The sequence below is a fragment of the Aulonocara sp. 'chitande type north' Nkhata Bay genome, linkage group LG16, assembly GCF_057382095.1.
Source record: "Aulonocara sp. 'chitande type north' Nkhata Bay isolate Kocher_YH1m ecotype deep benthic linkage group LG16, A_spYH_male_GT1.1, whole genome shotgun sequence".
Classification (NCBI taxonomy): domain Eukaryota; kingdom Metazoa; phylum Chordata; class Actinopteri; order Cichliformes; family Cichlidae; genus Aulonocara; species Aulonocara sp. 'chitande type north' Nkhata Bay.
The window spans coordinates 10,580,005-10,607,833 of NC_141359.1; the positions used below are offsets into that span (position 1 = coordinate 10,580,005).

Genomic DNA, 27,829 nt, shown 5'->3' on the forward strand with positions numbered 1-27,829 from the left:
CATCCTTTATTTCATTTTCATATTCCGCTAGTCTTAGATCAATTTCCTCCATTTGTTTCAGTACATCATTCTTGTCTCTTGCCATCACCTCGAGGTGCTGTTCAGTCTGTAATATTTCATTTTCCTCATTCAAATACCTAATAGTAATAGCCATCAACGCACAGAAGCATTAGTTGAGGACACTATTCCATGCAGTAGTGAAACCTGGATTGTCCTTACCAAAAGATGGCGGCTTGAGAATACGTAGTCCTCTTGGGATCCTTGCTGATGTAGTTTGATAAGGTGATGGCATGCCATTTGTTACTGAGTATCTGCGACGTAGAACTTCCTCAGGTGATCTGTTGATTCCTGATTGGTGTCTTGTTCAAAGAGTGAGGAATTCCTCAAAACTTCTATAAGATTGAAGCAACAGAAAGCTGATGCTCCTTGAATGTCATCGTCTCTTGTGGTCAAGTAGGACGTGGTGTAATTCTAATGTTGTTGCTCCATGGTGAGTGTGTCAGCTAAATGAGGACCTTTCCACAAATTTCTTTCCATGTGATGATGTCCTCTTGCTTTTTAATCTAATTGCTGCACTGCCTTCTTTTTTAATAAATGCTTCTCTTTGTAATCTTTTTTTTTTTATATTTGTAATATTCTTTTTATGTATGTCATGCATGTATTATTTTAAGACAGGTGGGGATTATGTGTCCTTACCCATGTCTTCACCATTAATGACCTAGTCCAGTATTTACTTGGGCGTGACTTAACCAATTAACTAATACTAACCTGTTATATGTCAGCTGGTTTATCCATGAAGATGTGATTGGTTTGATTTGATTTTTTTCTGTTTCCTGTTTTTAATTTAAGCACACTTCTATGTATTACTATGACCGTGAAGAAGGCCACAAGCCGAAACGTGTTGGTCAGTCAATGAAGTTGTTCCTCTTCCCGTCAAGTGTTGCTGGAGTTCCTGCATTGTAATTTTTTTCATCCTCTTCACGCACCTTGGAAGTAGGGGAAGTCGTGCCAAAATTTTTTGTTGTGATTTTGTCTGGAAGAAAAGAATAAATGTATGTATTTAAATTGTAGGTTTTTTTTTTTTAGCATATCTGTCAAAAAAACTTCCCCAAGCTGCTCAAATATATTTTTTGTACCTTTGCTGCTGTGAGGTCAAATGGGTGCAAGCATTTTAAATGTTTTTATTTTAACAGAAGGAGTGAATGTAAAGACAAGAGATTTGCTACATAAAATGCCATTGCTTTAGCCTGTAGTGTTTCAGTAGTTCCACCCTTTTGCCTCATAAGTGAATTAAAAACATCAAACAAACTCGCCTAAATGTCAAAGAAAACAGACGTGTCAATAAGATACAAATTATTTTCCATAAAATAAAAGTATAATCAAGTATAAACTTCCAGAGGTGGTGCAAGAAGAAGACACAAATGCAATGACTCTAATGAGAACTTAAACGAGATATAGAATACAATTAAACCAGAAATGGTTGAATGCAGGAGTCCTTTGAGCAGCAAGAAACAAATCAAGTAAGAGGAAACAAATTCTTCAACATAAATCATGAACACACAAAAGGATGCAAACACACACTAAGAGAGAGCAAAGGAAGTTCAGAGCTATAAATGCACATATCAGTGGAAGTGAATGTAAAAAGGTAAGGAGACCAATGAGGATAATAATAATAATAATGTATTGTATTGTATTGTATCTTTATTTGTTTCAGACATATAAAACAAAAAACAATATATACACACTACATATATTTTCATTTACAGATACGAATATATATGTAGATATACACACACACACGTATGTGTTCAGATAAACAAAAAATATATAATGAAATAAAACAAAATCGTCTGACATAATGTAACAATGTTTGGTCTGAAAAGGAGTAGGAAGAAGTATGAACATACTTATTAATTCCTACCCCTGCTCAACATCTTATTGATCCCACATAATTCACCTAATTCCCATCATCACATACTCCATAATGGATACTTTATTGATCCCCATGGGGAAATTACTTGTTTTTCTCTGCATTTGACCCATTCACTCAGTGAAGCAGTGGGCAGCCCACTAAGCAGGCGCCCGGGGAGCAGTGTGTAGGGACGGTACCTTGCTCAGGGGTACCTCAGGGTAGCCGTTAAGTGGATTCGAACCGCCGACCTTCCGATCATGGGGCGACCACTTTACCTACTGAGCTATCCCTGCCCCATAATGAGGTAATGGAAGCAAAACAAAACACAGGAAACAAATGAGTATCAAACAACAAAATTAAAACTATCAAGTGACTATCAGTGGGAAACAATAACCCTGAATACGAGATGTATTACAAAAATTTTACACAGAGTCAAACACTGAGTAAAAAGCTGAATATGTTGTGGCGAATCCACTTAGCCAAAAAAATGGATCGTACATCAGTTGTAGAAACGATAGTCTTTATATAAGGCTTCAAAAAGGGGAATGTACAACAAATAAACTTCTCGACATCAGAGCAACATATAATGGCTTCCCGAAACTTTCTTTGCTAGCTAAAACCCAGAGTAACTTTCGTCTACCACAAAGGATTCTGGGAAACGCAGTTTTCTAATGAAAATACCTGTTAAATGCTCCCCTTTAGCAGAAAATTAAATCTATAATTAACAGCTCTCACTAAACATGTGACACTTAAATCACTTACAAAATAACCAAAATGCTGTTATCAAACAATAAACTGCAATAAAGTTACAACATCCTCCCCCCCGATGAACAATCTGTTCATCTAAAGCTCCAGGTTATACAACATCTGAATTGGTCTTCTTAACAGAGTCCCCGTTGTCGTGCGAACTAAGCAAGATCTAACAAGACCGTTTCGACCAGGAAACATTTCTTCAATTCTTCCAAGTTTCCACACTTGTCTGGGGAGGTTGTCATGCCCAATGAGCACAACATCCCCTAGTTTTAGGGGTGTAGGCTTTGAAGCGTCACAGCAATGAGTTGACTTCAGCTCCAACAGATAGTCCGTTCTCCAGGTGTTCCAGAAGTTGGTCATGAGTTTCTGCCGTTATCTCCATCTCTGAGTAATGTCCTCTTTGTTAGGTGTTGGATGGTGTGTGTCCTTCGGGATTGACTTGGGTGGTAGAGATGTCAATCGTTTGCCCACCAAAAAGTGGGCTGGAGTAAGTGGTTGCGGTTCATTTACCTCGTTGTGCACAAAGGTGAGAGGCCTAGAGTTCAGAGTTGCTTCGACTTCCGCCAACACAGTACACATGTCTTCAAAGTGGAGTGAAGAAACTCCACAGCTCCTTCAAATCTTGGTCTGCTCTCTTAAATGTTCTGGCATTGTCAGAATAGATAACTCTGCATAGCCCTCTCCTGGCAATGAATCTCTTCAACGCTAGCAAAAATGTCTCAGTTGACTGATCTGACACAAGCTCTAAATGGACCGCTTGTGTCACAGCACAGGTAAATAGGGCAATATAGGATCTTTTCACAAAATCCTATGTTTTCACATAGAGCGGCCCAGCAAAATCCACACCTGCAACTTCGAATGGTGGTGACTCGGATATTCTGTCCCTAGGCAAAGGTGCAGTTAGCTGATGCCCAGCCTTTGCCTTAAACCTCTTACACACAGTGCATCTGGTCACAATGCTCTTAACCAGCTGCCGTGCCCGGATGATCCAATATCGCTCTCTTATTTGTACAAGAGTGTCCCTCACTCCTGAATGCATCACCCTTTTGTGACAGTCCTGTATCAGCAGTTCTGAAAATCTGTGTTTGTTTGGCAGAATCCAAGGATGCTGCTCTCTGAATGTGAAGTCCGACTGCTGCAGCCTGCCTCCAACACTAAGCAGCTCATCTTCATCAAGGAATGGTTTCAGTTCCTGAATCTTACTGTCATTCATCATAGGTTTTCCTACCTTCAGTCTCTGGACCTCCTGGTGAAAACTATGATGTTGTGCAACCTTAATCCAGTACTTCTCAGCATCAAGAAGCTCATTGTCAGCTCACCTCGCATCTTTGGTTGCATCGTTGTTTTTGCATTAGCTATGAATCTCCTAATCCATGCTGTCACTCTGGGCACTCTCTTCAGTTTGCCGTAACTCTCAAGCTTCAGTATTGGTTCACAGATGTCAGTGTCATTAACAGCAAACTGCATGGCTATTTGATAACTGGATTTAAGTTCTACATTCATTTCGTCTGAAATGTTTTCATCTTCAGACTCATGTATCCGATCTTCTGATACAAGAAAACTGGGGCCATTCCACCATAGCTGGTTTTGTAGTAGGGCCTCCACTGATTGTCCTCTTGTGGGCAGGTCAGCGGGATTAGCCTTCCCTGGGATGTGTGACCATGAAGATGGACTCGTAAGAGTCTGGATCTCAGTCACTCGGTTTGCAACAAACGATTTCCACCTTTGTGCCGAACTGCAAATCCATTGCAAAATGATCATGGAGTCAGTCCACATTTTTATTTGGGCTTGCTCCATCTTCAGCGAGATGATCAAGTTGTTCGCCAATCTGGCCCCAATCACGGCTCCCATGAGTTCCAGACGTGGCAACGTCATTTTCTTTAGGGGAGCCACCCTGGCTTTAGATGCGACCAAGCTCATTGTCGTTTCTCCTTCTCGTGTTTTGCCTTGCAGATAGGCCACAGCACTGTATGCCCTTTCACTGGCATCACAAAACACATGTAATTCCAAGCCCTCTTTGCTTTCTTGTTGCATATTGATTTGGTACCACCTTGGTATGGCGAGCTGGTGTAACTGAGTAAGCTCTGAACACCACTGTTGCCATTCTTGTGCCAGATCTGGTGGCAATTCTTCATATCAGGAGAGCCCCATCTCCCACATTGCTTGGAACATGCACTTGACCCTAATGGTGAAGGGGTTCAGAAACCCAAGTGGGTCATAAATTCGTGCTGAGGACTGCAGCACGCTTCGTTTGGTTCCTTTCTTCTCTGTTAGAAGCCTCACTAGTGAACTAAGGTGAAATCATCAGGCTCTGGCCTCCACACTAATCCGAGCACCTTTAATGCTACTCCATTCGTCTCAGGTGCCATCATGTAGTTTGCGGAGCTCTTCTCCCATTTCTGCCCCATTTCTGCCTGAGTTTGTCATCCATTTGCAAAGCTCCATACCAGCACCAGTATTTCTTTGGCATTTGTTGTTATGTGATACGCCTCTTCCACTGAGCGTGTACTTGAAATGAAGTCATCTACGTAAAGTGACTCCCTTATTGTATTCACCACTTGTGGTTGGCTTGTTTCATATTGTTTTAGATGTCTTTGAATTGTCGCTGCAAGCAGAAACGGGCTTGGCGTAACTCCAAACACCACTCTCGTCATCCTCAGAATGCGCAGGTGGTCATTCACTTCTCCATTCGGTGCACCTGAGAACCACAGGAACCTGACTGCATCTCTGTCCCTTTCTGCAAGACGTATTTGCAGGAATGCTTGTTTTATGTCCGCCAGAAAGGCGACTTTGTGTTCCCTAAATCTAAGGAGAACACTGAGTAGATCTGGATTCAAATTTGGCCTCGTAAATAAGCAGTCATTCAGCGACAGACAGCCTTCTTCATGGGACGATGCATCAAAGACCGATCTTAATTTTGTAGTTGCTTTGTCCTCTCTCAGCACTGCATGGTGAGGCATATAATACATTAGAGTCTGTGCTGCGGTTTGGTGCCACTTCCTCTGCAATGTTCTGGTCCAAGTAGTCCTCCACCACTTGATTATACCTGCTGAAGAGTGTGACATCCTTCTTAAATCTTTTACTCAGACCTTCCAGACGTTTTTTGGCAACTCTGTACACTGAAAAAAAGGGACTGGCCATCTCTTGGATTTATGTAAGCATCTTGCATGTATTTAACACAATTGCCTCATGTTTTAAAGATAAATGTAACTATATAGTGTAAAAACTACATGATATGCAGAAAGGGTGTATTAAATTGTTCATATCATGTTCAGGTGAAGTAAGTCAATAAGATAGCAACGTTAAATCTCGTGAAACCACGCGTGATTTCATCTCGCGGGCTTTGGATCGTGGTTTAAAAAATGCATCCATCTCAGTCAAGTCGAGCAGCCAACTCTACGTTTTTTGGTATGTCTTGATTTTTTGAATTAATATTTACCATATTTCAGCCAAATGTAGTTAAACGTCTAAAGTGCCGCCATGTAACATGCTAAAAAAGAGCCGTTAGCTTATTTGCTGTTTTATCTGTTATCAAAGAATTGGCGCTTTTTCATTTGAATTTGTCTTTGGCACAAGAGCCGTAATATCACATTAAACCTAATTACGAGGCACTCATAACATAATTTGGTTTTCTGTGTGAATAGATTTGTCAACTGACTCTTCAGTTACATTGTGTATTTACTGCACCGTGGTGTTAGTGAGATTTTGGACATTGAACAGCTTTAGCTAATATCATCAGCGGTATTATGCTAGCTTACATCCCTACCCCTCCTGCCCTCACCTGCTGTCCTTTTGTTTTTGTTTTTGTTTTTGTTGATGCACATTGAGAGACCACATCTATTCTGCATTTCACCAGGAGTCAGCTGATGGATTGTGGGTTCAAGGTGTTATGGTAAGAAAGTATATTCTATTTTCGCTTAAGGTTTCTGTAACTTAATTATAATAGGTTTTTTATAATTATTAGGTGCATGCATACTCAAATAGACCACCCTATTAATACAACTGAGAAATCCAAAATCTGCCATAGGTTTAACTTATACCTGTATGTATTGTCAGAAAGGTGATTACTGGACTCACATTAATGCACACTTGAACTAAAATGAGGTTGTAACTTGTGGGTTCTTGGGTTGCAAATCAGAAATAAACATCTTTGGATTTTTTTTAATCCCATAAGATCTGGAAACACAGTTTTTATTCAACAAAACATTACTGATTATTAACCAAGCACAGTGCCTGCTGTTATTTCAAAATAATTTTATGTCATTTCAGATGAAATGCAGCATTCCAGTGCATCCCAACCATGCCTTTACAGTCAAGGTTTCTGACGGAGCTGAGTTTCTCTCTGACAGTCTGCTGAAAGTGTTTGCAAAGTGATCGGGGGAACAGGGCACAAAGCTAAAGGATGTAGCTGCCATGATGACAGTAAGAACTTTAAAATTCTTTAACTACAAAGTGTATATGTATTGCATTAGGTCAGTAAAAGATTTTTATGCTGCATCCATTGAAACAGTCAACTATTACCTGTGAGTACTGATTCCACCGAAAGGATGCCATAATTTTCGTCATGCATTTACTGGCCCACTGAGAAAAATTGATCTTTTTAAAAAAATAAATGTTCTGGAAACTATATATCCATAAAGTTGATGTCAAACAGGAACTTTTGATATTGCTTTGTAGATGCTGGTGTTGCATGTTGACTGGTTTAAGTTTTGGTCTGGGATCATTTTCTTCTGTGCTACTGAAAAGTTCACAAATCTCTGTTTTCTTTGTTATAATACTTTAGGATGACATTAATGCTCGAAGGGAGTCTCATCAAAGTGCTCCGCATCTGTGTGAAAGACAATTGCAACATCTTGGTGCAGGAGTTCATGGTGAGTGTTTTATGAGTAGATTGTGGCTTTGCAACATTTAAAAATGCATTTAGTTATCCACTTGATCCTCATTGGACTGGTTAGGACCAGTAGTCCTCTTTAATAATTTGAAGTTCACATGAGGCCTGGTAGTGAACTCAGCCGCCGGCCCTTGAGGCCCCACCCCTGTATTAGGGGTCACATCAGTGTGAAAAAACTTTAAATTTGTCATTCTAGTGAACAAAGGAAAATCCCACCAGTATTTACATTAGCTTTTGTTTGAAAAAAAAAAAAGACCAACAGCTAACCAAATTGTGGGGCTGAAAGTCTAAATTCTAACATCTTCTGAGTGACAAAACCTGGATTTCTGATGGGCCGGTGTCTTTCTAAGAAAAACTAATGTAAAGCATTTGAAATTATGTTTTTCACCCTCTCTTAGAAACTCTGTTAGACCATGAATGGCAGCATGGCAGGCCACTCTTTGGCTATAGCTATTTACTATGTTGCTTGCATTGGTTTAAATTACTCTAACATTAGAACTGGTAGATTCAAAAGAGATGAGTTTAAAAAGGAATCTTAAAGAAATGTTTTGTGTTTAACCAGGACTTGACTGAGGCCACTGCACAGATTGAGAAAACCACAATGAACATCTGTCTCCAGAGGATGCACCAGGCAATGACTTTTCTGACGTTGGCATCATCATCGAGGGTATAGTAGTTCTTCAAGATCTGGATAACGTGACCTTTGCAGTAGCCATGCTGTTTGGACCTTTTTTATTCCTTCAACATGAGTTACCCATCACAACTCTGCTACACTTTTGAGGTGATTCAAAGGGTGGTAATGGAGTTGGATGCAACTCAGCTCTCAAGAAAAGCTCACAACTAAGACAAAACTGCTCCTGCAACGAAGCTCACTGTTATGCATGTGAGGTGACCAGCTCTAGGTGAGAGGACATTTAAATCTCACACTTGTTCTGCTGCATTTTTGAAGCTCAATTCCAGGAACAGATCGCAGAGTTCATTTTTATATACTCTGCAACTGCCATGAGGACGAGCCGTTTTTTTGTTGTTGTTGTTGTTTGTTTTTCCTTTTGCTCTGTACAAGTTCTCTGTCTGTTTGGCAGCATTTTTAAATTTCTCTTTGTATTTTTTCTTTCTTTTACTAGTGAAGAGATGTAGCATGAACAGTTATGCAGTCTAAATATCCCATATGGGTCGTGTGAAATGGTATTTTCAGTTTCATTCAGTTGAAGTAAGGAACGTTGAATATTTCTAAGTGTGCTGTTTTGAACCAAGATGTCACAGTATGATCAGTGCCGTAATTTTTGACAGTCACTGTATCAATGTTATTTTTGCATCTCTTGAATAAAGGTTTTGACCTGCAAGTGCTAATTTCTTTAGTTATTGGGGTAAAATGGGTAATGTTAATAGGAAGGTGTTTGCCAATTCAGTAACCTAATTTAATGTTAATGGAAACTAACATTACCTCAAATTGTTTAGTTATAATTGTTGTTTAACTGAATCTTGACGTTAGAGGCCTTAAATAGAATGTTTTGTATTGTTCTTTCCCAACATTTTTCAAAAGAAAGAGTCTAATTTCTTTGCTGTGATTGATTCCAGAGAACACGGAAGAACTGACATTATTTAACTGTTGATTTATATAGATTCAGTAGAGGAGTAATGTCAGTTTAATTCTTTACCTACTGTCAATGCAGTGAAATTAGACATTTTGTTTTGAAAGGTTACTGGTGGATGCCAGCAACCATCTTGGAAGAGAACAATATAATCTGTTATAAGGCCTCCATTTGAAAATTGTGTATTTGATACTAGAATATAATAGCAAAATGTAATTTGAAGATAACATGTAGTATTTAAGTGACCAAGTAGTATTGGGTAAAAGTTATTGAATGGTGTTGGGATAAAGTGAGAAAATTGTGAAGGATTAAAATATTTCAAGAGCTCAAATTACTTCATCAAAACATGTTTAAGTCACATTTTATCAACACAAATTGCACAGGTTTATTGAACATGAATAAATTGTGTTAATTTAACTCAATTGTTTAAGTTGCTGCCAAAGCAAAACATCTGTGTGCAACAAATGTCCACCATTGAATTAAGTAAATCCAACAACATATTTTTTTCAGTGTAGTTGTCTGAGAGCTCTACCTTTTCTGGCTTCCATGGCAACTCCACCTGATATCGTCCATCTTTAAACATAGTCGTTCTCTCAAACATCTGCAGAGCCTCATCATCTTCTGGGTTCTTTGTTGTCTCATTTGTAATACCCAGAGACTCTATTTCCCAGAATGCTTTCAGTTGCTTGGAAAGGAGTTTCTCTTCCTCACACGGAATGAACATGCAGGCTGCCTCTGTAACAGTTGATGCAGAGACTGGACCCTGAACAGACCATCCGAAGGTGCTCTCCAGTGCCACCAATGTTTCTGTAAGTCTCTCCACCCTTCCTGTCACGATCTGCCAATAGTAGTCAGCTCCTATGAGGACAGCAAGCTCTGGTTCCTCATTGGATCCTGGGAAGTCAGCCAGTTGTAGTACTCTTTTCTTAAGCTCATGCTGGATCTGTTCACCAGGAACCTTCATTATTGCCGAGCACACTTGTGGGGTCTCCACAGCTTCTATTACAATACTCTGGCTAGGATCCCAGATATTTTGTAGCATAACTTTCACTATGCCGCGCTGTGATCTTGTGGGAAAGGAGGACCCAAATGTGTGTAGTGTCAATGTCTCTTGCCTTATTACTGGTAAATTTAGGCTCTTCACCAACGTTTCATGTATGAAGCTTCTTTGGCTGCCTCCATCTAATAAGCAACGAGCTACCCTTCTGCCTGACGGGTCTTCAATCCACACCTTTGCAGTCTTTAGGAACACAGTGTTCTGTTCACCTGGTTTCACTCTTACTGAATGAGGGAGCACGGAGAAGACCACTGCTTCTGGGATGGGGCCTGTACATCCACCCTTTCACCACCGCACACAGCAACGTGATGTCTCCGTCCACATTTCTCACAGGACACATTCTTGGTCTTACAGAATCTTGCAATGTGTTTCTGTCCCAAACACACAAAACATCTCCCCATTCTCTTTAACTTGCCCTTTCTTTGAAGCGTGTCATTATTTGGGCAGTTTTCCGATTTGTGATCGGCACACTCACAGAATATACAGGTGTTTTGTTTCTGGCTGGCTGAGACTGTAAGCTAAGTGGAAGGAAGGAGCTGAGGACTAGTGAGTATCAGAACCACAATCCAGGATGAGTCAATGCTCATCCATGAGTACATATGGAAGATGGCCATGTGTGCTTAGTGAATACGTCAGGCAGCCAAACCTTAGAAAGAAGAGGAGCAAGGAGATGAACCATCATGGAAGGACAGATCCCCATACAGTATGGACCACCAGCAGATAGAAAACATGGCTGACATCCAGAAATCCTACCAGTGGCTGGACAAGGCTGAACCGAAAGACAAAACACAGAGGCATGAATCATGGCAGCACAAGAACAAGCTCTAAGCATAAGATCCTTAGAGGCTGCTACCCCAGGCAAAACCCCCAGACTGTGCAAAGATGCCCCTGAAAAAATCCAGTACATAACAGCAGGTGCAGGTTGGCTGGAAGTATATCAATTAACATTTGTGCAGCAATGTCCTGGAAATCCAGAGGTCAAAATGGGATACATCCCCCAAGGTAGCTGAAAATGACCAAGCTAAGTCTGGGGCTTCCTGATATAACAGACAAACTGGTGATATCTATCCAACCAGACGCAATAGTGGTGGACAAGCAGAGGGAGATGACTGTAGTGATAGATATAGCTATATGAAGTGTTAACAACATGAGGATGAAGGAACACAATATGCTTGAGACTTATCATAGGCTGAGAAGAGAGCTTGAGAAAATGTTGAGCGTGAAGGCAGTAGTGGTTTCCGTGGCTTTTTTGCTTTTATACTAAGCCTATACTAGTTCTGCGAATTTAAAAAAAAAATGCATGGGCAAACAAAATGAAGGGCATAGGACTATAAACGTCAATTCGTCAGATTCCCTGAAGTTGTTTACATGTTAGTGGAGAACTTAATGAGTCCCATAGAGGATGGAAGGTTTTCTGATAAAACAAAGCCACAGAGTCAGTCACTTACCTTCTCAGTTCGGTGCAGGAAATATATTAATACAGTACTTTAAGGCTTATCTTTTGGTTTGTTATTCTTGAATACCATTTATGCAATCAAATTCTATAGTCAGTAACATTTTTTAATCAATGGATGTTAAATTAAATGTAACATTGTTAACTCTTGGTGGGTTTGCAGAATTGCACAAATACAGATACCTTTATTTTGTGGTTATATTCACGTTATATATTCTGATACTCTGCTTTAATTCCACTATAGTGTGCCTTATTTGGACTCACAAAAACCTTCATGAGCCAATGTATATTTTTATTGCAGCTTTGTTAATCAACTCTGTTCTTTACAGCATGATTATCTATCCGAAGCTCTTATCTGATGTTTTGTCTGAAAAACAAACTATATCGTATCCACTCTGTCTTTTCCAAGGATTTTCGTATTACACCTCAGCTGGGTCAGAGTTTTTACTGTTGGCAGCAATGGCATATGACAGGTATGTGTCTATATGCAAACCCCTGCAATATCCAGTTATTATGAATAGAATAACTATAAATGTGTTTCTGATTTTAGCTTGGCTTATACCTGCTTTTGAGATTGCAGTGTCATTTGTGCTTTATTTTAATATAAAACTCTGTAGTTTTACTCTGACAGGAATTTTTTGTAACAATTCAATTTACAGGCTTCAGTGTGTGCCGTCAGTCACAATATCTATATATGGTGTGGTCACGTTGATAAATATTGCCCTTCTACCAATGCTTTTCATACTTTTTACATATATAAGGATTCTTAGAATATCTTACAATTGTTGTAGAGAAACAAGGAGAAAAGCTCTAAAGACATGTTTACCCCACTTGCTGGTGTTAATCAACTTTTCATGTTTTATTGTTTTTGATTCAGTTATAATTAGACTGGATTCCGATCTGTCGAAAACTCTTCGCTTGACATTGACGTTTCAGTCAATTTTATTCCATCCTCTTTTAAATCCAATCATATATGGACTCAAAATGAATGAGATTTTTAGACATATCAAGTCATTGTTGTGTCAAGTTTAATAAAACTGGTATTACTGCATTGGTATTATCAAATGAATGGCATTTCAGATAATGGAGTACTTTAGCTCTGATTTCACATGCAAGATTGATAGCGAACATAATGGTCATTATACAAAGATAAACAATTTATTAAACTGTTGCTGGTAATCTTTGAAGTCTAAATAGTTCATATGCCCGCGTTTCACATTTTCCTGTCTGTTTTGTCACAGATTCTAATTTACTATTGTGTAAATGAATAAATATAATTTAGTAAAATGAATCAATTGCTACCAGTCTATTATGCTGACAAGCATTTTTTGTATTGTAACTGACATATCAATATCAATGAAAGAAAAAACAAAGTTTCAAAGTTTTTCAAATTCTATAAATTATAACAAAATATTACATATACATATAGCTCAGGTCCTCTACCAGAGGTCTGGGAGCTTGAGGATTCTGCGCAGTATCCTTTCTGTTCCTTGGATTGCACTCTTCTGGACAGAGATCTTGGATCTCCAAGTGCTCTAATTACTACTGGAACCACTGTTACCTTCACCCTCCACATCTTCTCGAGCTCTTCTCTGAGCCTTTGGTACTTCTTCATCTTCTTGTGTTCCTTCTTTCTGATGTTACTGTCATTCGGTGCCGCCACATCTATCACTACAGCCCCCTTCCGCTGCTTGTCCACCACAATGTCCAGTTGGTTAGCCATCACTATTTTGTCCGTCTGTTTCTGGAAGTCCCACAAGATCTTAGCTTGGCTAATTCTTGACCACCCTAGGGGGAGTCTTTTTATTTTTGACGTCGGGACTTCCAGGCCATACACGGCACAGACATTTCTGTATAATATGCCGGCCACTTGGTTATGGCATGATATGTATGCCCTGCCTGCTAGCATTTTGCACCTTCCTGTTATGTGTTGGATTGTCTCAGGTGCATCTTTGCACACCCTGCACCACGGGTCTTGCCTAGGGTGGTAGGCACACAATTCATAACAGCACTTTTACATATGCCTAAGTGCTTTCTAACATTTAGACACACTAATATGAGTTTTTTTTTATTATCATTTGCCTGAGTTTCATTGATATTTTATTTGTATAATTGTTCCAGGATTCAAAAAAGATTTTCAAAATGATTATGGGGTAAACAGTCTTGGATTTTGAAATCCCTTGTCAACAAATCATTTTGCTGCTAGGAATTTTTCACCTATACCTTAACAAATTTCACTTAATAACTCCAAATCTGAAAATCATTTTCATATAAGTATGTCCTGTTTATTGCTTGTGATGTTGCAAGTATTGGACAACTATGATGACAGGACAGGATTTGTGATGCATTTTCAGCAGTTAATAAATGTTGTGGGTGAGCTCCTTAGAAGAATGAAAAAAATAATAACTGTGTGATGGTATAAAAAGTAAACTGACAGCCCACAGGTGATATAAGGATTCTGTAATGAGTGTCATTAGTGAGCATGCATTGGTGCCACCTGCGCTGTGTAAAACAACAGGCCAAGCCTCAGAGGAGTGGCCTGACTACAGCCAGTCTCTAAACAGCTAATTGCTAAGTTAAGACTGTCAAAATGGTCAACAGGTTATTATGTCTTTGGCCCTAGAGAGCAATTAAACTTCAGCTTGGGTACCCTTCAACAACAACAATAAAATTAGTGTCTATAATATCTGTTTACTTTGACTATGTGGCTCATTAAAACAAGTACTAATAAAAAAGTATAAAAAGTTTAAATAATCAAGTAAATCTTACTGCTGTCATCATTGGTCATATAATGTCATTAAATATTATGACAATATTATAAACCTAAAAACCTAAAACAAGCAGTGGAAAGGAGCAGAGTTTAAAACCATTGCGTATATTTGTATTGCTAGAGGAAAAGTGGCCTAACTGCATAATTTTGCACTGAGGCAGCAAACCAAAACATGCTGTTTTGGTAAATCTGTCTATAAACAACTGAAAATAATTCATCACATATTCTTCTACATGCACATATTTAAAAAAAAAAAAAAATACAGTTAATTCAATTTAAACATGAATAAAAATGGTTTTAGTCTTAGCAGTAGCTAGCACTGTGCCATGTGCAGATTTGGCACATTACCCCTGGTCAAAGGTCAAATCATCTGCTACTCCTCATTTTACTCAACACTGAGGTATTTTGTGTCACAAAATAAGTAAATACTTAATAAAGGGACAGTGTAATAACCAAAAATTTGGTTCGCTGCCTAAGAGCAACACCATGCCAACAGTTGACTGTGGAGAATTTGGTAGTGACAAAACTTCATGACTGGACGTGTTGCACAGGTTTCATTCTATCAGCCATGTTGACATTCCATGAGCTCCTGCTACTGCCCGTGCCTGGCTGTTTGATTTTATACACCTGTGGACATGGAAGTGACTGGAACACCTGAATTCAATGATATGGATGGGTGAGATAATTATTTTGGCAATATAGTGTTTACACTACTAAAACAAAAACAAAAGACAAAGGAAAAGAAATCATGCTGGATCTCTGTACTGATATGGACTGGGTAATGTTTTAGGAAAAGAACACATTCGGTGGAAATTAAAATTATCAATATACAAAGGGCTGAACGCAGACTAATCCATTTTGTCCATTTTGAAAGTTCATTGGAACATTGTAGTAACTCAGGCATGTATACAACTACCACTTGCATGCATGCCTGATAATGTTGACATATACACATAATGAGAGGAGGTTTGGTGTCCTGTGGGAAGGAGGTGAGATCTCCTTCCATATCTCACCAGGCCACACGCCTCTCACACGCCTGGACAGTCTAAGGTTCAACCTGGTGGCATGGGAAGCACTGAAACATAATCTCCCAGAGAGAGGCCTACTGGATTTAGGTCATGTGAGCGAGGGGGACAGCCAGTTATATCAATTCCTTTATCGTCGGGGAACTGCATGAATACCCTCGCCACATGAGGCCAGACACTGTTGTTCACCCATAGGAACCCAGGATCCACTGCAACAGTGTAGGGTTTGACAGTGGGTCCCAGGATTTGATCCCAAAACCTAATGTTAGTTGGTGTGCTGTTGCCAAACCTGTAAAGGTCAGTGAGTACCCCTGTGTATTTACTTCCCCAGACTATCACTGACCCACCACAAAAACAGTCATGCTGAATGATGTTACAGGCAGCATAACATTCTCTATGGTTTTTCCAGAACCTTGCGTGCCTGTCATACGTACTTAAGGTGAACCTGCTCTCATCTGTGAAAAGTCCAGGGCTTTTGTCTCATTGTTGCACTTCTAATAACTGCTAACAGTATTAACATCAAAGAAGCTGAAATTGATTAACAACCTCCTCTGCTACTTAACTGACTAGATCAATATACAAAAAATTTAAATGACTTGATATTTTACTCTGATTAAAAAGTATTTCAGAAATTGAGCAGTCTATTATATATTATTCTTATTACTATATTATAATGTATTAGAATATAATTATAATGTACTCTTCATAAGCAGATGAGGTCACAATTATGTCTCCATTTTAAAGTTAAGGTTTTATAAATTTTCCTAGTGCTTTTTTAAAAGAGCAAACATTTTTCAAAGAAACATTTCTAAACCTGAAGGTTTTCTTTAGAAAGCACAAATTATTATTTTTATTTGTGCACAATAACAGAATTATTTCAGACCAGCATGCGGACCGATAAAAACTCGGTGAAGCCAGTCTGATGTATGCTAAAGACAACCTGGAGAAAAATTATTCATACTGGAGAGGTGTACAACCCAAAAAGAACACCATCCCCACACTAAAAAAGTGGAGTGAGTATTATGCTGTTTGGTTGATTCAGTGCATCTGGAACTGGGAATCTCATCAAGGTGGAACTAATCATGAAGAAAGAAAGAAATGTGAAAATCTGGAGCAGGCGACAGCTGGGTCGTCGCATTGTCTTCCAACATGAAACAATCCAAACGTACATCAATCCTGGTGAGTTACTACCTGAATGATGAATGCTTTAGCATTCAGGTATTGAATTGACCGGCACTGACTGGCTGCAGAAATCCCTGAGTTGAATCCCATTGAAAATCTGTGGGATGATCTAAAGGGCTAATGATGCTTACCCTAGCAGTTTCTGAGTTTTGTGAAATATTTTGTGTCTGCATGCCAAGTAAAATAATGTAAGCATCCAAAATAAAATAATGACATCTAGAAAAGTTATGTTAAATATTCCCTGGTCTGTTTAGCAGCACTTGGTGTTACAAATACACTCAAGAGGTTTTTGTGAGATGTGGTTTGCTAAGTAAGAACCACTCCATTTACATGCAGGTGACCACAATGCATTAAGACTGGAGACATGCACTGTCAGTTAGCTACATTTAAAAAGTACCAACAACTCAAAGTTTAAATATTATACTGGATATTATACTGTTATGTCAGTTGTCAGCAGAAGTGTATGTTGAAAACGCAGAACTTTACAACCTGAAGTCTGTCGGGATAAGAAAGGATCAGATTTTTTCTGGTTTGAGATAAACTTGACAGCTGTTTGTAATGATTCTTTTCTCTTTGTGAATATAGGCGCTACTCTCAGATTCAGACCTCAGCACCACCCAGTGACAAAAGACTGGGTGGTGCTATATGTCCACTCTTTATGTCAAATGCACATTTTTGTAAAATATTTGAATACTTTTGTAATAACCCTAAAATTAACCAGTGAAAGAGTGCAAAAGCTATGCTATTCTGCACATATGCTGTAGCTGTTTTACTGAGAAAATTGAAGACAAAAAAATCAAAAGAGATCATACAATCATGTAACTGGTATTTTCTGTACAGTAATTAACCATGACACAGAGTAACCAAAGAGGGTAATATATATTTTAAATATACACAGGCTTTAAACAGAGTAAAATATTATTTTAATTCACTGAAGTTTGAAAGGTCTTTTTGGTCTTTTTTGATTGCCTGATTGAAGGACATTGTGATATAGTCTGGCCTGCTGAAACTGAAATAAAGGAATGTTTTTATTTATCTTGCTGATGTGTGAAAATCTTAAACTGACCTGCTGTGCTGTGTTGTGTCATTCAGGGCCTTGGGGCATATTGAGCCGAAAGGTAAACTGCAGATACAGCTGAATACCTTAAGATCTTTCAGACTTCCAGAACTCATGTAGAGGGTTTTAAAAGCAGAAACGGATGTATGACAGCACTTTAGAAAACTCTGCTCATACTGATGTGACAATAACTTTAATTTGTATTTTCTGTTAAAATCACTAGGGCAATTGGTGGTCTCCATCAGTGACATCTGATCACAGGGACCACACCTCCAAACATGCTCCTTCCGGCTGTCATCAATTTAGGTTCCCCCGTTCTGCAAGCTGATCATTCTTGTTTACGTGCCCCACCCTCCCTCCCTCCTTGTTCTCTATTCTTTAACTTCTTCGCTTCTATTTAGTACACGGGGATCTGCCTTTGCTTCATACTCTTTGTTTCTGTGTTGTGCCTCTAGTCATCTCTTGAAGCCATCATCACACTTAGCTAAGGCTTACATTCTAAGGATGTTGGTCACTACGTTAAGACTCTCAATTCTTTACACCTGTCTGCCCCCTGTCCTTGCACCTCTCTGGATAAACCAGGTTGGACTCTCTCCAATCACCCACCTTCCAGGATGCTCACTTGGCCATTACCTCGCCACCCTGACCGACACACACTCCACCTGCCAAGTAAGATGCAAACACACAGTTGTATTCTGTGTAGCAGTATTTGGGTGGAGTTACTTGGGTTGAATTCTTGCCCACACACCAAACTGACGTACCTGTGATCACACCCGCATAGACTTTTTATACTTTCCCTTTCTGCTCCAGTTTTAATGATTGTTGTTGGTGATTTTACTGTTACTGACTGATCATTAAATTAAGATAAATGCACTCATATCACTATATTTACAAATACTGGAAGTCGCCAGTACTACCCCTTAGCCTCCTACTAGATGTACCTATATTAAGACTGGAAACATGCAGAGTCACCCAGAGCATGGGTGACTCTTAGCTAAGCCACAGACCATGATGGAGTATGGTCTGTGGCTTAGCTGCAGGGTAGGGGTGATGCAGTACATTCAGGCAGCAGTGCCAGGGGTAGATCATCTTCGGATCATGCCCCCCTGTAATTGTGCCAGGATCTGGAGAAGGAGGAAGCTGAGATTGGAGAGCTGCGTGTGGTGACACAGAATGTTGAAATTAAATAAATTACCGAACACTGAAATACTATGGGTGGGTGCATTGTGCTGGGCAGAATGAACACCAGTTTGCGTTACAGGATAAATTTGAAAAAGTAAAAAAAAAAAAACATGAATTCTGACCTTGAGGGCAAGGGTCACAGAGATTCAAACTTGTCAGAGACTTTTAAAGTCATTTGTATGTTCTTATATTATTGTGATTACAAGACTTTTAGAAAATTTGATCCTGACTTTGTGCTCCCTCATGTCAAGGCCACTGAAATTCAAACATGTGCACGATTTTTAGTAAATACTTAATGCACCAAAATTGAAAATTATAGGTGACTTTTTTCTTCGTCTGTTCTCAAGGTGTTCAGAAAGAAACTTTTATTCACGGCTTTAAGACAAATGACCTGTGATGACATCCACACAGATCTTTATGCCTGCATATATCCCCCTGTTATTACAGCCATCTCTCAGTTAGTTGCTCTTCATTGAGCCAAGCTGCAAGGCATGGAAATCTTGTGTTTAACATTGTTCCTCTCCTGCAGGGAATACAAGTTATAGAGAAAACTGTTTGTTCCCTTTCAGATGATTCACTCGGTGCAACACATATATATGGGACATATATACACATCCCATAGAGCAACCACCAAACGGAAGTTGGACCACCAGCACCTTAGAGTGTGGTAGAACCAGCAGAGAGGACAGCATGAGTTGTAACATCCAAACAATAGAGCTGAACAAAAATGTACGGTCATGTCCAACTGCAGCACAAATATCACCTATGGGGACCCATTTAATAAGAGTTCATGAGGTTGTCATTCCTCTGGTGAAATGAATTCTCACCCCCCTGGGGCAAAGCAAGACCCCTGGTGCTGTACGCCAGTGAGATAGCTTCTATAATCCAGTGGGGCAGCCTCTGTTTAGACAGAGCTTCATCTCTGGCTGGATTAGCGAAGCAGACAAACAACTTGTCACATAAGCACACATTCTGAGTGTGCTCAGCGTAGTTACGTAGAACACAGAGAATGCATCCTCCTCTCCTCCACACAACACTTGAAAGGAGGGGAGCAAAAGCTCAGCAGCTCAAATTCCACCACTGCAGGAATGACTTTGGGTAAATAAGCAGTACAGAAATTTCATATCCACATACTTAACAGTTGGGGCCAAACCCTTAGCTATCAAATGTGGCCTCTCAGCAGGTAAACATGAAGGCACCACAGATCTGTGCATGGATGAATCACTTCTCCTCCTACCTGAAGAGGGAGGCAAAAAGATCCCAAATCTGGGCCACTATCAAAGGGTGCAACCTCCATTCCCTCTACTCCCAGGTTCAGATGGCCCAGAGCATGGGTGACTCTTAGAGACACCCATGCACCATAACAGGTTTCTTCTCTGCCTGTTTATGTAAAAGATCACTGTTGAATTGTTGGTCCTGACTAGGAAATGCTGGCCCTTCAGTACCAGACAAAAAAGCTTGAGGGCTAAGAACACCGCTGTGGCAGCACAAGAACAAGTTCTGAGCACAAGATCCATCGGGCTGGGGTCTACTGCACAAGGTAAGACCTCAGATGCAGAAAGTGTAAAGATGCCCCTGAGACAATCTAGCACATAGGTGTCAAACTCTGGCCTGCGGGCCAAATGTAATTTGGCCGGGCAGGGCATATATGGACCGCCATAACAAAGTGGCTGGCATAGTAAACAGAAACATCTGTGCCAAATATGACGTCGAAGTCCCGAGGTCAAAATGTGAGACGCCCCCTGGGGTGTTGGAGAATGACCAAGCTAAGATCCTGTGGGATTTCCAGATACAGACGGACAAAATGGTGATGGCTAACCAACCAGACATAGAGGTGGTAGAAAAGCAGAAGAAAATAGGCGTAGTGATAGTCGAAATGATAACAAATGACAGCAACATTAGGAAAAAGGAACACAAGAAGCTTGAGAAGTACCAAGGGCTCAGAGAGTTTAAGAAGATGTGGAGGGTGAATGTAACAGTAGTGCCAGTAGTAATCAGAGCACTCAATGCAGTGACTCCCAAGCTAGGCGAGCGGCTCCAGCAGATCCTGGGAACATCATCTGAGATCTCTGTCAGATGCTGTTCCTAGGAGTGCAATCATAGGAACAGCAAAGATATTGTGCAGGACCCTGAAGCTTCCAGGCCTCTTGTAGAAGACCCGAGTTTGAAGGGGGCCACCTATATTTAGGAAACTTCCCTTTTTGTTTATCTGTGTTATCTTTGTCTAATATTAACATTTGGTTTGATGACCTGAAATATTTAGGTGTGACAAAAATACAAAAAATGGGAAATCAAGAAGGGCCAAACACTTTTTACACCACTATAGTTGCCTGCAAATAGACTTACTGATTCTAATCTCCTAAGTCCTGCCATTTTCCATTGTGCAGTCTGCTTTCCTTGCCTGTTTCCTAGTTAACTTTCAAAACTTTTTGCTTGCCCATCTGAACTTTGTCCTGTGTTCCTGTAAGGAGTTCAGAATTGACAGGCGGTCACTCACTTCCCTAGAATCGTCTCATTTCCATTTAATTCAGATTTTGCCAATATTAACAGTTGCCCCATAATGCTTTATATTGTAAGGTAAAGATAATACAATACAACAATACACACAAACAATCAGGTGACCCCTATGCGCAAGCACCTGGTGACAGGAAGAAAATAAACCCCCTTTAAACAAGAAGAATCAGGCTTACGTAGGGGCAACCATCTACCCATTACCGGTTGGGGTGAGGGGAGGAAGACAGTACAAAAGTCATTCTGTAGAAGAGAGACAGAGATTAATAATAACTCTTTAAATGCAGAGTGATGTACAAGCACATAGTGAGTGAAAAGAGGTGAGTAAAGGAAAAGTGCATTATGGAAAGCCCCCAAGATTCTAGGCCTACTGCAGCATAACAAAGGGAGGATGTTGTATTACCTGATCCAGCCCTAACTGTATGCTTTGTTCTGTAAGAACTACTCCAATGTTTAACATTGGTATATGCTAAAGTCATGTGTGGTAGATTGTCGAAAAACAAGTGTAGCAGCTTACATAGACAGAAATCTATCTGTCTTCTCTTTTTGGACAGAGAAGACATATGGTTTGAAAGAGTAGTGAAAGAAGCCATTTATGTCCACTATGAGCGACCATCTTTGAACAGAGGCGGTGGCTTACGACACCAACTGTCTGCCATCTATAATCCAGTTTTGATTTACTGTGACCTTCACAGTACAATTCCCTGGTGGACAAAGCAACCTAATAAAACCTTTCACAGAGTAAGATGATTCACTGTGCACATTTGACTGATGAATGTACTCCAAGATATATTTCAAGTTCAAATACCTGTAAATGAATGAAGGAAAGACAACATAGGTTGCATATTGGTGCAGTTTTGTTTTGTTATTTGTTATTCTTCATTAACACTGCTGGTTTTATAATTTTTTTTCAAAGTATTAATGGATGAGGTGTTAAATGCTACATATTTAACTCTAGATGGGTATGTTGAAGTTAACAAGTACAGATATGTTTATTTTTTCATTTTCTTTATATTATATAGTTTAATAATCTGCAGTAATTCTACTATTGTGTACATAATCTGGATTCATAAAAACCTTCATGAGCCGATGTACACTTTCATTGCTGCTTTGCTGCTGAACTGTGTTCTTTACAGCACAACTGTTTACCCCAAACTGCTGATTGACTTTTTATCTGAAAAACAAGTCACAACATATTCAGCCTGTCTCTTTCAGTTTTTTATGTTTTACACTTTAGGCAGTTCAGAGTTCTTTCTCTTGGCAGCCATGGCCTATGACAGATATGTGGCTATTTGTAAACCTCTGCAATATCAAACTATCATGAGTAAAACCACTGTGAGTATTTTCTTGGCTGTAGCATGGCTTGTACCTGTTTGTCACATTGCAGTCTTAACAGCTGGGAGTGCTGAAGCAACATTGTGTAACTTTAACTTAAAAGGAATATTTTGTAATAATGCAGTTTACACTCTTCAGTGTGTCAAGTCACGATTAATTACTGTATTTGGAGTAGTTGCTTTAATAGATCTTGTAATATTACCTATGCTCTTCATAGTTTTTACATACTCAAACATTTTTATCCTCACTTATCAAAGCTGTAAAGACGTGAGGAAGAAAGCTTTGGAGACCTGTTTACCCCATTTGTTAGTTTTATTTAGCTTCTCCTGTTTAAGTATCTATGATGTAAGCATAGCTCGAGTAGAATCAGATTTTCCCAAAACTGCGCGATTAATAATGACATTACAAATAGTGCTCTATCATCCATTGCTTAATCCATTCATTTATGGGCTCAAAATGAAGGAAATTTCTAAACAGCTAAAAAGATTTTTCTATCATGCTAAAATCATTTCATGTATTAACTCTGAATGCTAAGGTGCCACAATTTGTTTTGTAATAATTTTCTTGCCATCATTGAAAATGCTTTTCATTTAATAAAGTAATTCAAACTATTATTCAGAAAAGTACAGGAAAAAATAGACCATGCCGTGTTCATCTGTATTTGTAAATAAATTGAACATAATATTATTATTAAAGTGTATTGAAGTCTGTTGTTATGCTCAGTAAAATGCTCATGTGAATAGGGTTTAAGACCTATGGTTAATTTACATTAACAGCTTTTGGTGACGTATTTAAATACAAATATAAATTGCCTTCTTTTATGAAAGGTGCACCAATTCCAAGATAGGTAAGAGGATAAGTAATCAAATAAACTATCAGATTAATTTTGTCAGACTTTCATATTTTATTTTGGATTTTTATAACATTATTGGTGGTTCTTATATATGCTGTGTAATAGAGATTTTCCACTAAAGGAATGGGTGGTAACACTTTATAAAACTGTGATAGCTGCAATAGCTTTATAATAACTACATCTTCCTCCCTTGTCACAAATCATGGGCCAGTGTAATTTATTGCCGTCTATCTTGAATGTGCATAAAACATTTGAAAAAGTACAATCCTAATTCCAAAAAAGTTGTCATATAAGAAAATAATCCAATAATTTGCAGATTATTTACCACCGATTAATTATTCATAGATCACAGTAACAAACGTGTAAAATGCTTAACATGAGATTACTACTTATTTTACAATATATTAGCTCATCCTAAAAAAAGATAGGATGTGAGCAAAAAAATGGCTGGAAAAGCAATCCACCATCCATCCATTTTCTTCAACTTATCGATGGCAGAGTGATGGGGGCAGCAGCCTAAAAAGAGAAGCCCATACCCTCCTGTCCCCAGCCACCCCCAGCTTGTCTGGGGGAAAAGCAAGGCATTCCCTGGACAGCCGAGAAATATAATCTCTCCAGCATGTCTGCCCCAGGGCCTCCTCCCAGTGGGACATGCCTGGAACACCTCACCCAGGAAGCATCTAGGAGGCATCCTTGTCAGATACCTGAACCACCTCAGTTGGTTCCTTTCAATGTGAAGGAGCAGCGACTCTACTCTGTGCCCCTCCCAAGATGCTTAAACTCCCCCACTTAAAGCAGGAACTTGTCCCTGGCACATAGTGGGCACTCCAACCTTTCCTGGCTAAGGGTCATGGCCTCAGATTTGGAAGTGCTGATTGTTATTCCCACCGCTCCACACTCGGCTGCCAACCATTCCAGTGTGAGCTGGAGGCCATCACCTGATGAAGCAAACAGAACCACATCATCTGCAAAAAGCAGAATTGAGATTCTGAGACCACCCAAGTGGGAGCCACTTGGCTATGCCTAGAAATACTGTCCATAAAAATTATGAACAGAAAAAGGGCAAAGGGCAGCCCTGGCGAAGTGCAACACCCAGGAGAAATTAATGCAAGTTATTGCCATCTATGGGGACCAAGCTCTTGCAACAGGTGTATAAGGATCAAATGGCCTGTAGCATTGGGCCAGATACCCCATACTCCCTAAGCACCTCCAACAGTATACCAAAATGCCTTTTCCAAATCCAAAAACACATATAGTCTGGTTGGGCAGATTCCTATGCACCCTCATGTATCCTCGAGAGGTTAAGCTTGTCCAAGGTTCCAGGACTGGGACAAAAACTGCATTGTTTCTCCTGCATTCGAGGTTTGCCTAATGAACCGACTCTCCTTTCCAGCACCCTGGAGTTAGACTAGACTTTCCCGGGGAGGCAGAGAAGTGTGATCCTCCTATAGTTGGAGCATGCCCTCTGGTCCCCCTTCTTGAACATTTGAACCACCATCCCGGTTTGCCAATCCAGAGGCCCCTTGAACCAAGACAGCCCTACAATACTGAGAGCCTTCAGGAACTCAGGGTAACCCCAAGGGGCCTTCCACCAAGGAGTTTTTTAACTGCCTTCGTGACCTCTTTCCTGGACATAGACAAGGCATCCCCCTTGTACCTAAAGTCTCAGTGGGATTAAGGAGGTCTTTGAAGTACTCCTTCCACTGCCCGACAATATCCTCAGTCGAAGTCAGCACCTCCACCCCTACACAGTGCAAGTAGAGCACCGCTTTTGCCTCCTGAGCTGCTGTTGGTTAGCCAAAATCTCTTCAAGGCAGTCTGAAAGTCTGTTTCCATGGCCTCTCCGAACTCTCTCGCACCCAGTTTTGCTTCAGCCACTGCCCAAGCCACGTTCCGCTTGGCCCGTCAGTACCTATCAGCTGCCTCTGAAGTCCCACAGGCTAACTAAGCCCAAGAGGACTCCTTCTTCAGCCTCATGGTTCCCTTTACCTCTGGTGCCTGCCATCTGGTCCAGGGGTTACCACCACGACAGGCACCAACCACCTTGTGGTCGCAGCTCAGTACAGCAGCTTCAGTAATGGAGGTGCTGAACATTGTCCGTTTGGACTCAATGTCTCCAACCTCCCTAGGAATGCTGTTGAAGCTCTGCCAGAGTGAGAGTTGAGGGTCTCTGCCCCTGGCTGCTGCCCAGCACACATTGCACCTGACCCCTATGGCACCTACTGCGCGTGGTGGGACTACAGGAGACGGCACCTCCTGCATGTGATGAGCTTACAGGCCACCACTCACAGGAGTGGTGCTAAAAAGAAAGCGCTCAAAGAACTCTAAAGGAACATTTTGCTATTTAATTTAATCAAAGATTTTGAAAACAATTTTTGGAAAACATCAAGACAATGGTCAAGCCAAGGTGGATGTTGCACTAGGGATCACCTCTGAGCCACTTTCTTGTTAACAAGAATAGGTAGGTTGGTAAATGGGGCAAGGCAGGATGAACTACAATGTTCGCAAATGACATTGTGATGTGTAGTGAGAATAACTGGAAGACAGTCTGGAGAGATGGCGGTATAGACTGGTTAGAAGAGGAATGAAAGTCGGTAGAAAAAAGTCAGAATACATGTGTGTAAATAAGAGAGAGAAAGGTGAACATGTAAGAAATCACAAGGATAAATAAGTTAAATACAGGGGATCAACCATTCAAAGCAATGGGCACTACCCAAGACAGGTGAGAAGAGAGTGCAGAGTTGATGTATGTTTTGGGGATGGTGGCTCTGATAAAAAAGACAGAAGGTGAAATGGTAGAGTTGAAGATGCTAAGATTTCCACTGGGAATGACCAGGAGCAACAAAATTAGAAATGAGTATCTTAGAAGGACAGGTCAAGTTAAGCAGTTCGGAGGCAAAGCTAGAGATTCAAGATTGAGATGATCTGCACATGTGATGAGGAGGGATAGTGGATATAAAAGGATGGAAAGGGGATGTTGAATGTGGAGCTAACAGCCAGAACACAAAAATGAAGTTCACAGAGAAGGATCTTGGATATAGTGAAGGAGGATATGTGGAGGGTTGGTGTGACAGAGGATCTTGCTCGAAATGAAGTGAGGTGGAGACAGATAATCGACACTGGCAGCCCCAAAATGGAGTAGCCCAGAGAAGACAAAGATCCTACGTGATGTACTGTATTTCAAATTATGATTCATCAGTCCATAATTCCTTCTTCCAGTCTTCAGTAGTCTGCTTCATGGCCCAGGCAAGCCTCTTTGTCTTATTCTGATGTCTTAGCAATGGCTTTTTGGCTGCAGCTAGTCCTGTCAAACCTGCAGCTCGAAGTCCTCTCTTCACAGTTGAAATGGAGACATGCTTACTATTACAGCTTACTACTAAGCTGTGCTTGAAGCTATTGTCCATTGAACCACTTATCATGCAAGCTGTTAACTCTAGGGAACTTGTCCTCTGATTCAGTTGTGGTTTGGGGTCTGCTTGACCTCTTCCTGTCAGAGTTTGCCCCAAATTTCTGAGTGCCTTTTGATGGTGAAGGGAACCGTACTTACTGACACCTTGACTTTCTTTGCAATTTCTTTGTAGGAAAGACCTAAATTTTTAAGTGTTATGCTGGTCTGTCTCTCTTCCACTGTTAATTGCTTTTTTCTCACCTTTTTTGTGCAACACACTACTTTCTGCAACACAGGATTTTGGGAAACCCTACCTTTTTTTTAACCTCTTGGAGTTCATCACTTACCTTTGTAACCTTTCAAGCTATTTATTGGACTTGAAAGACTTGAATTGGAATAAATAATTGAAAAAAATTGGTGTGTTCTAAAAAGAACCCTCACTGTTCTATAAATTTGTCAAATAATTATATTCTCTAAAGTAAATTTGTGTAAATTATGGAATTGTTATGGTGGCCCTGAGAGGCCAAACGGACTGCAACTTAAGAAAACACCAGCAATAAGAAAAACGCTGTAAAAGCACACAAAACACAATGGAAATAGGAAAAAAGAAAACAGAAATAGAAATTATCTTAAAGTGCATTAACTATTTTTTCTCCCCACATTGCATTGCAGTGTGCATGATGTCGATCTACATGAAATTCTCTTAGCCTGAACAGAATTACATATTTAAATATAGGACTATATTTGCTGTTATTTTATTATCATTTCTGCCGGTCAACTAATTTTTTCTTCCTTAAAATTTGTTTTTCAATTAATACCCACGTATGTATGTAGTAAAAGAGGAGGAGCCAGAAAATGTACCCGTGTA

At 39.9% G+C, this 27,829-nt stretch overlaps 2 protein-coding genes and 1 long non-coding RNA gene across 3 annotated transcripts; all 3 read left to right on the plus strand.

Annotated features, from left to right (window-relative positions):
- Positions 1–5,785: 5,785 nt before the first annotated feature.
- LOC147311016 (uncharacterized) lies at positions 5,786–9,657 on the plus strand. The gene is made up of 4 exons (XR_015125454.1): positions 5,786–6,557; positions 6,935–7,087; positions 7,449–7,536; positions 8,119–9,657. It is a non-coding gene; the product is annotated as an uncharacterized LOC147311016 (long non-coding RNA).
- A 2,115-nt stretch (positions 9,658–11,772) lies between these two features.
- On the plus strand, positions 11,773–12,690 carry LOC147311017 (olfactory receptor 6N2-like). Its single transcript, XM_086267126.1, has one exon. The coding sequence runs from the start codon at positions 11,773–11,775 to the stop codon at positions 12,688–12,690; it is 918 nt and encodes a 305-aa protein (XP_086123252.1).
- Positions 12,691–22,173: 9,483 nt separating this feature from the next.
- Positions 22,174–23,254, plus strand: LOC147311018 (olfactory receptor 6N2-like). The gene has a single exon (XM_086265906.1). The coding sequence runs from the start codon at positions 22,307–22,309 to the stop codon at positions 23,252–23,254; it is 948 nt and encodes a 315-aa protein (XP_086122032.1). The 5' UTR covers positions 22,174–22,306.
- The last annotated feature ends 4,575 nt before the right edge of the window (positions 23,255–27,829 follow it).

Excerpts from the sequence above, each read along its gene's own strand:
- LOC147311017 (XM_086267126.1), top strand. The coding sequence starts at position 11,773 with ATGGATGTTAAATTAAATGTAACATTGTTAACTCTTGGTGGGTTTGCA.
- LOC147311018 (XM_086265906.1), top strand. The coding sequence starts at position 22,307 with ATGGATGAGGTGTTAAATGCTACATATTTAACTCTAGATGGGTATGTT.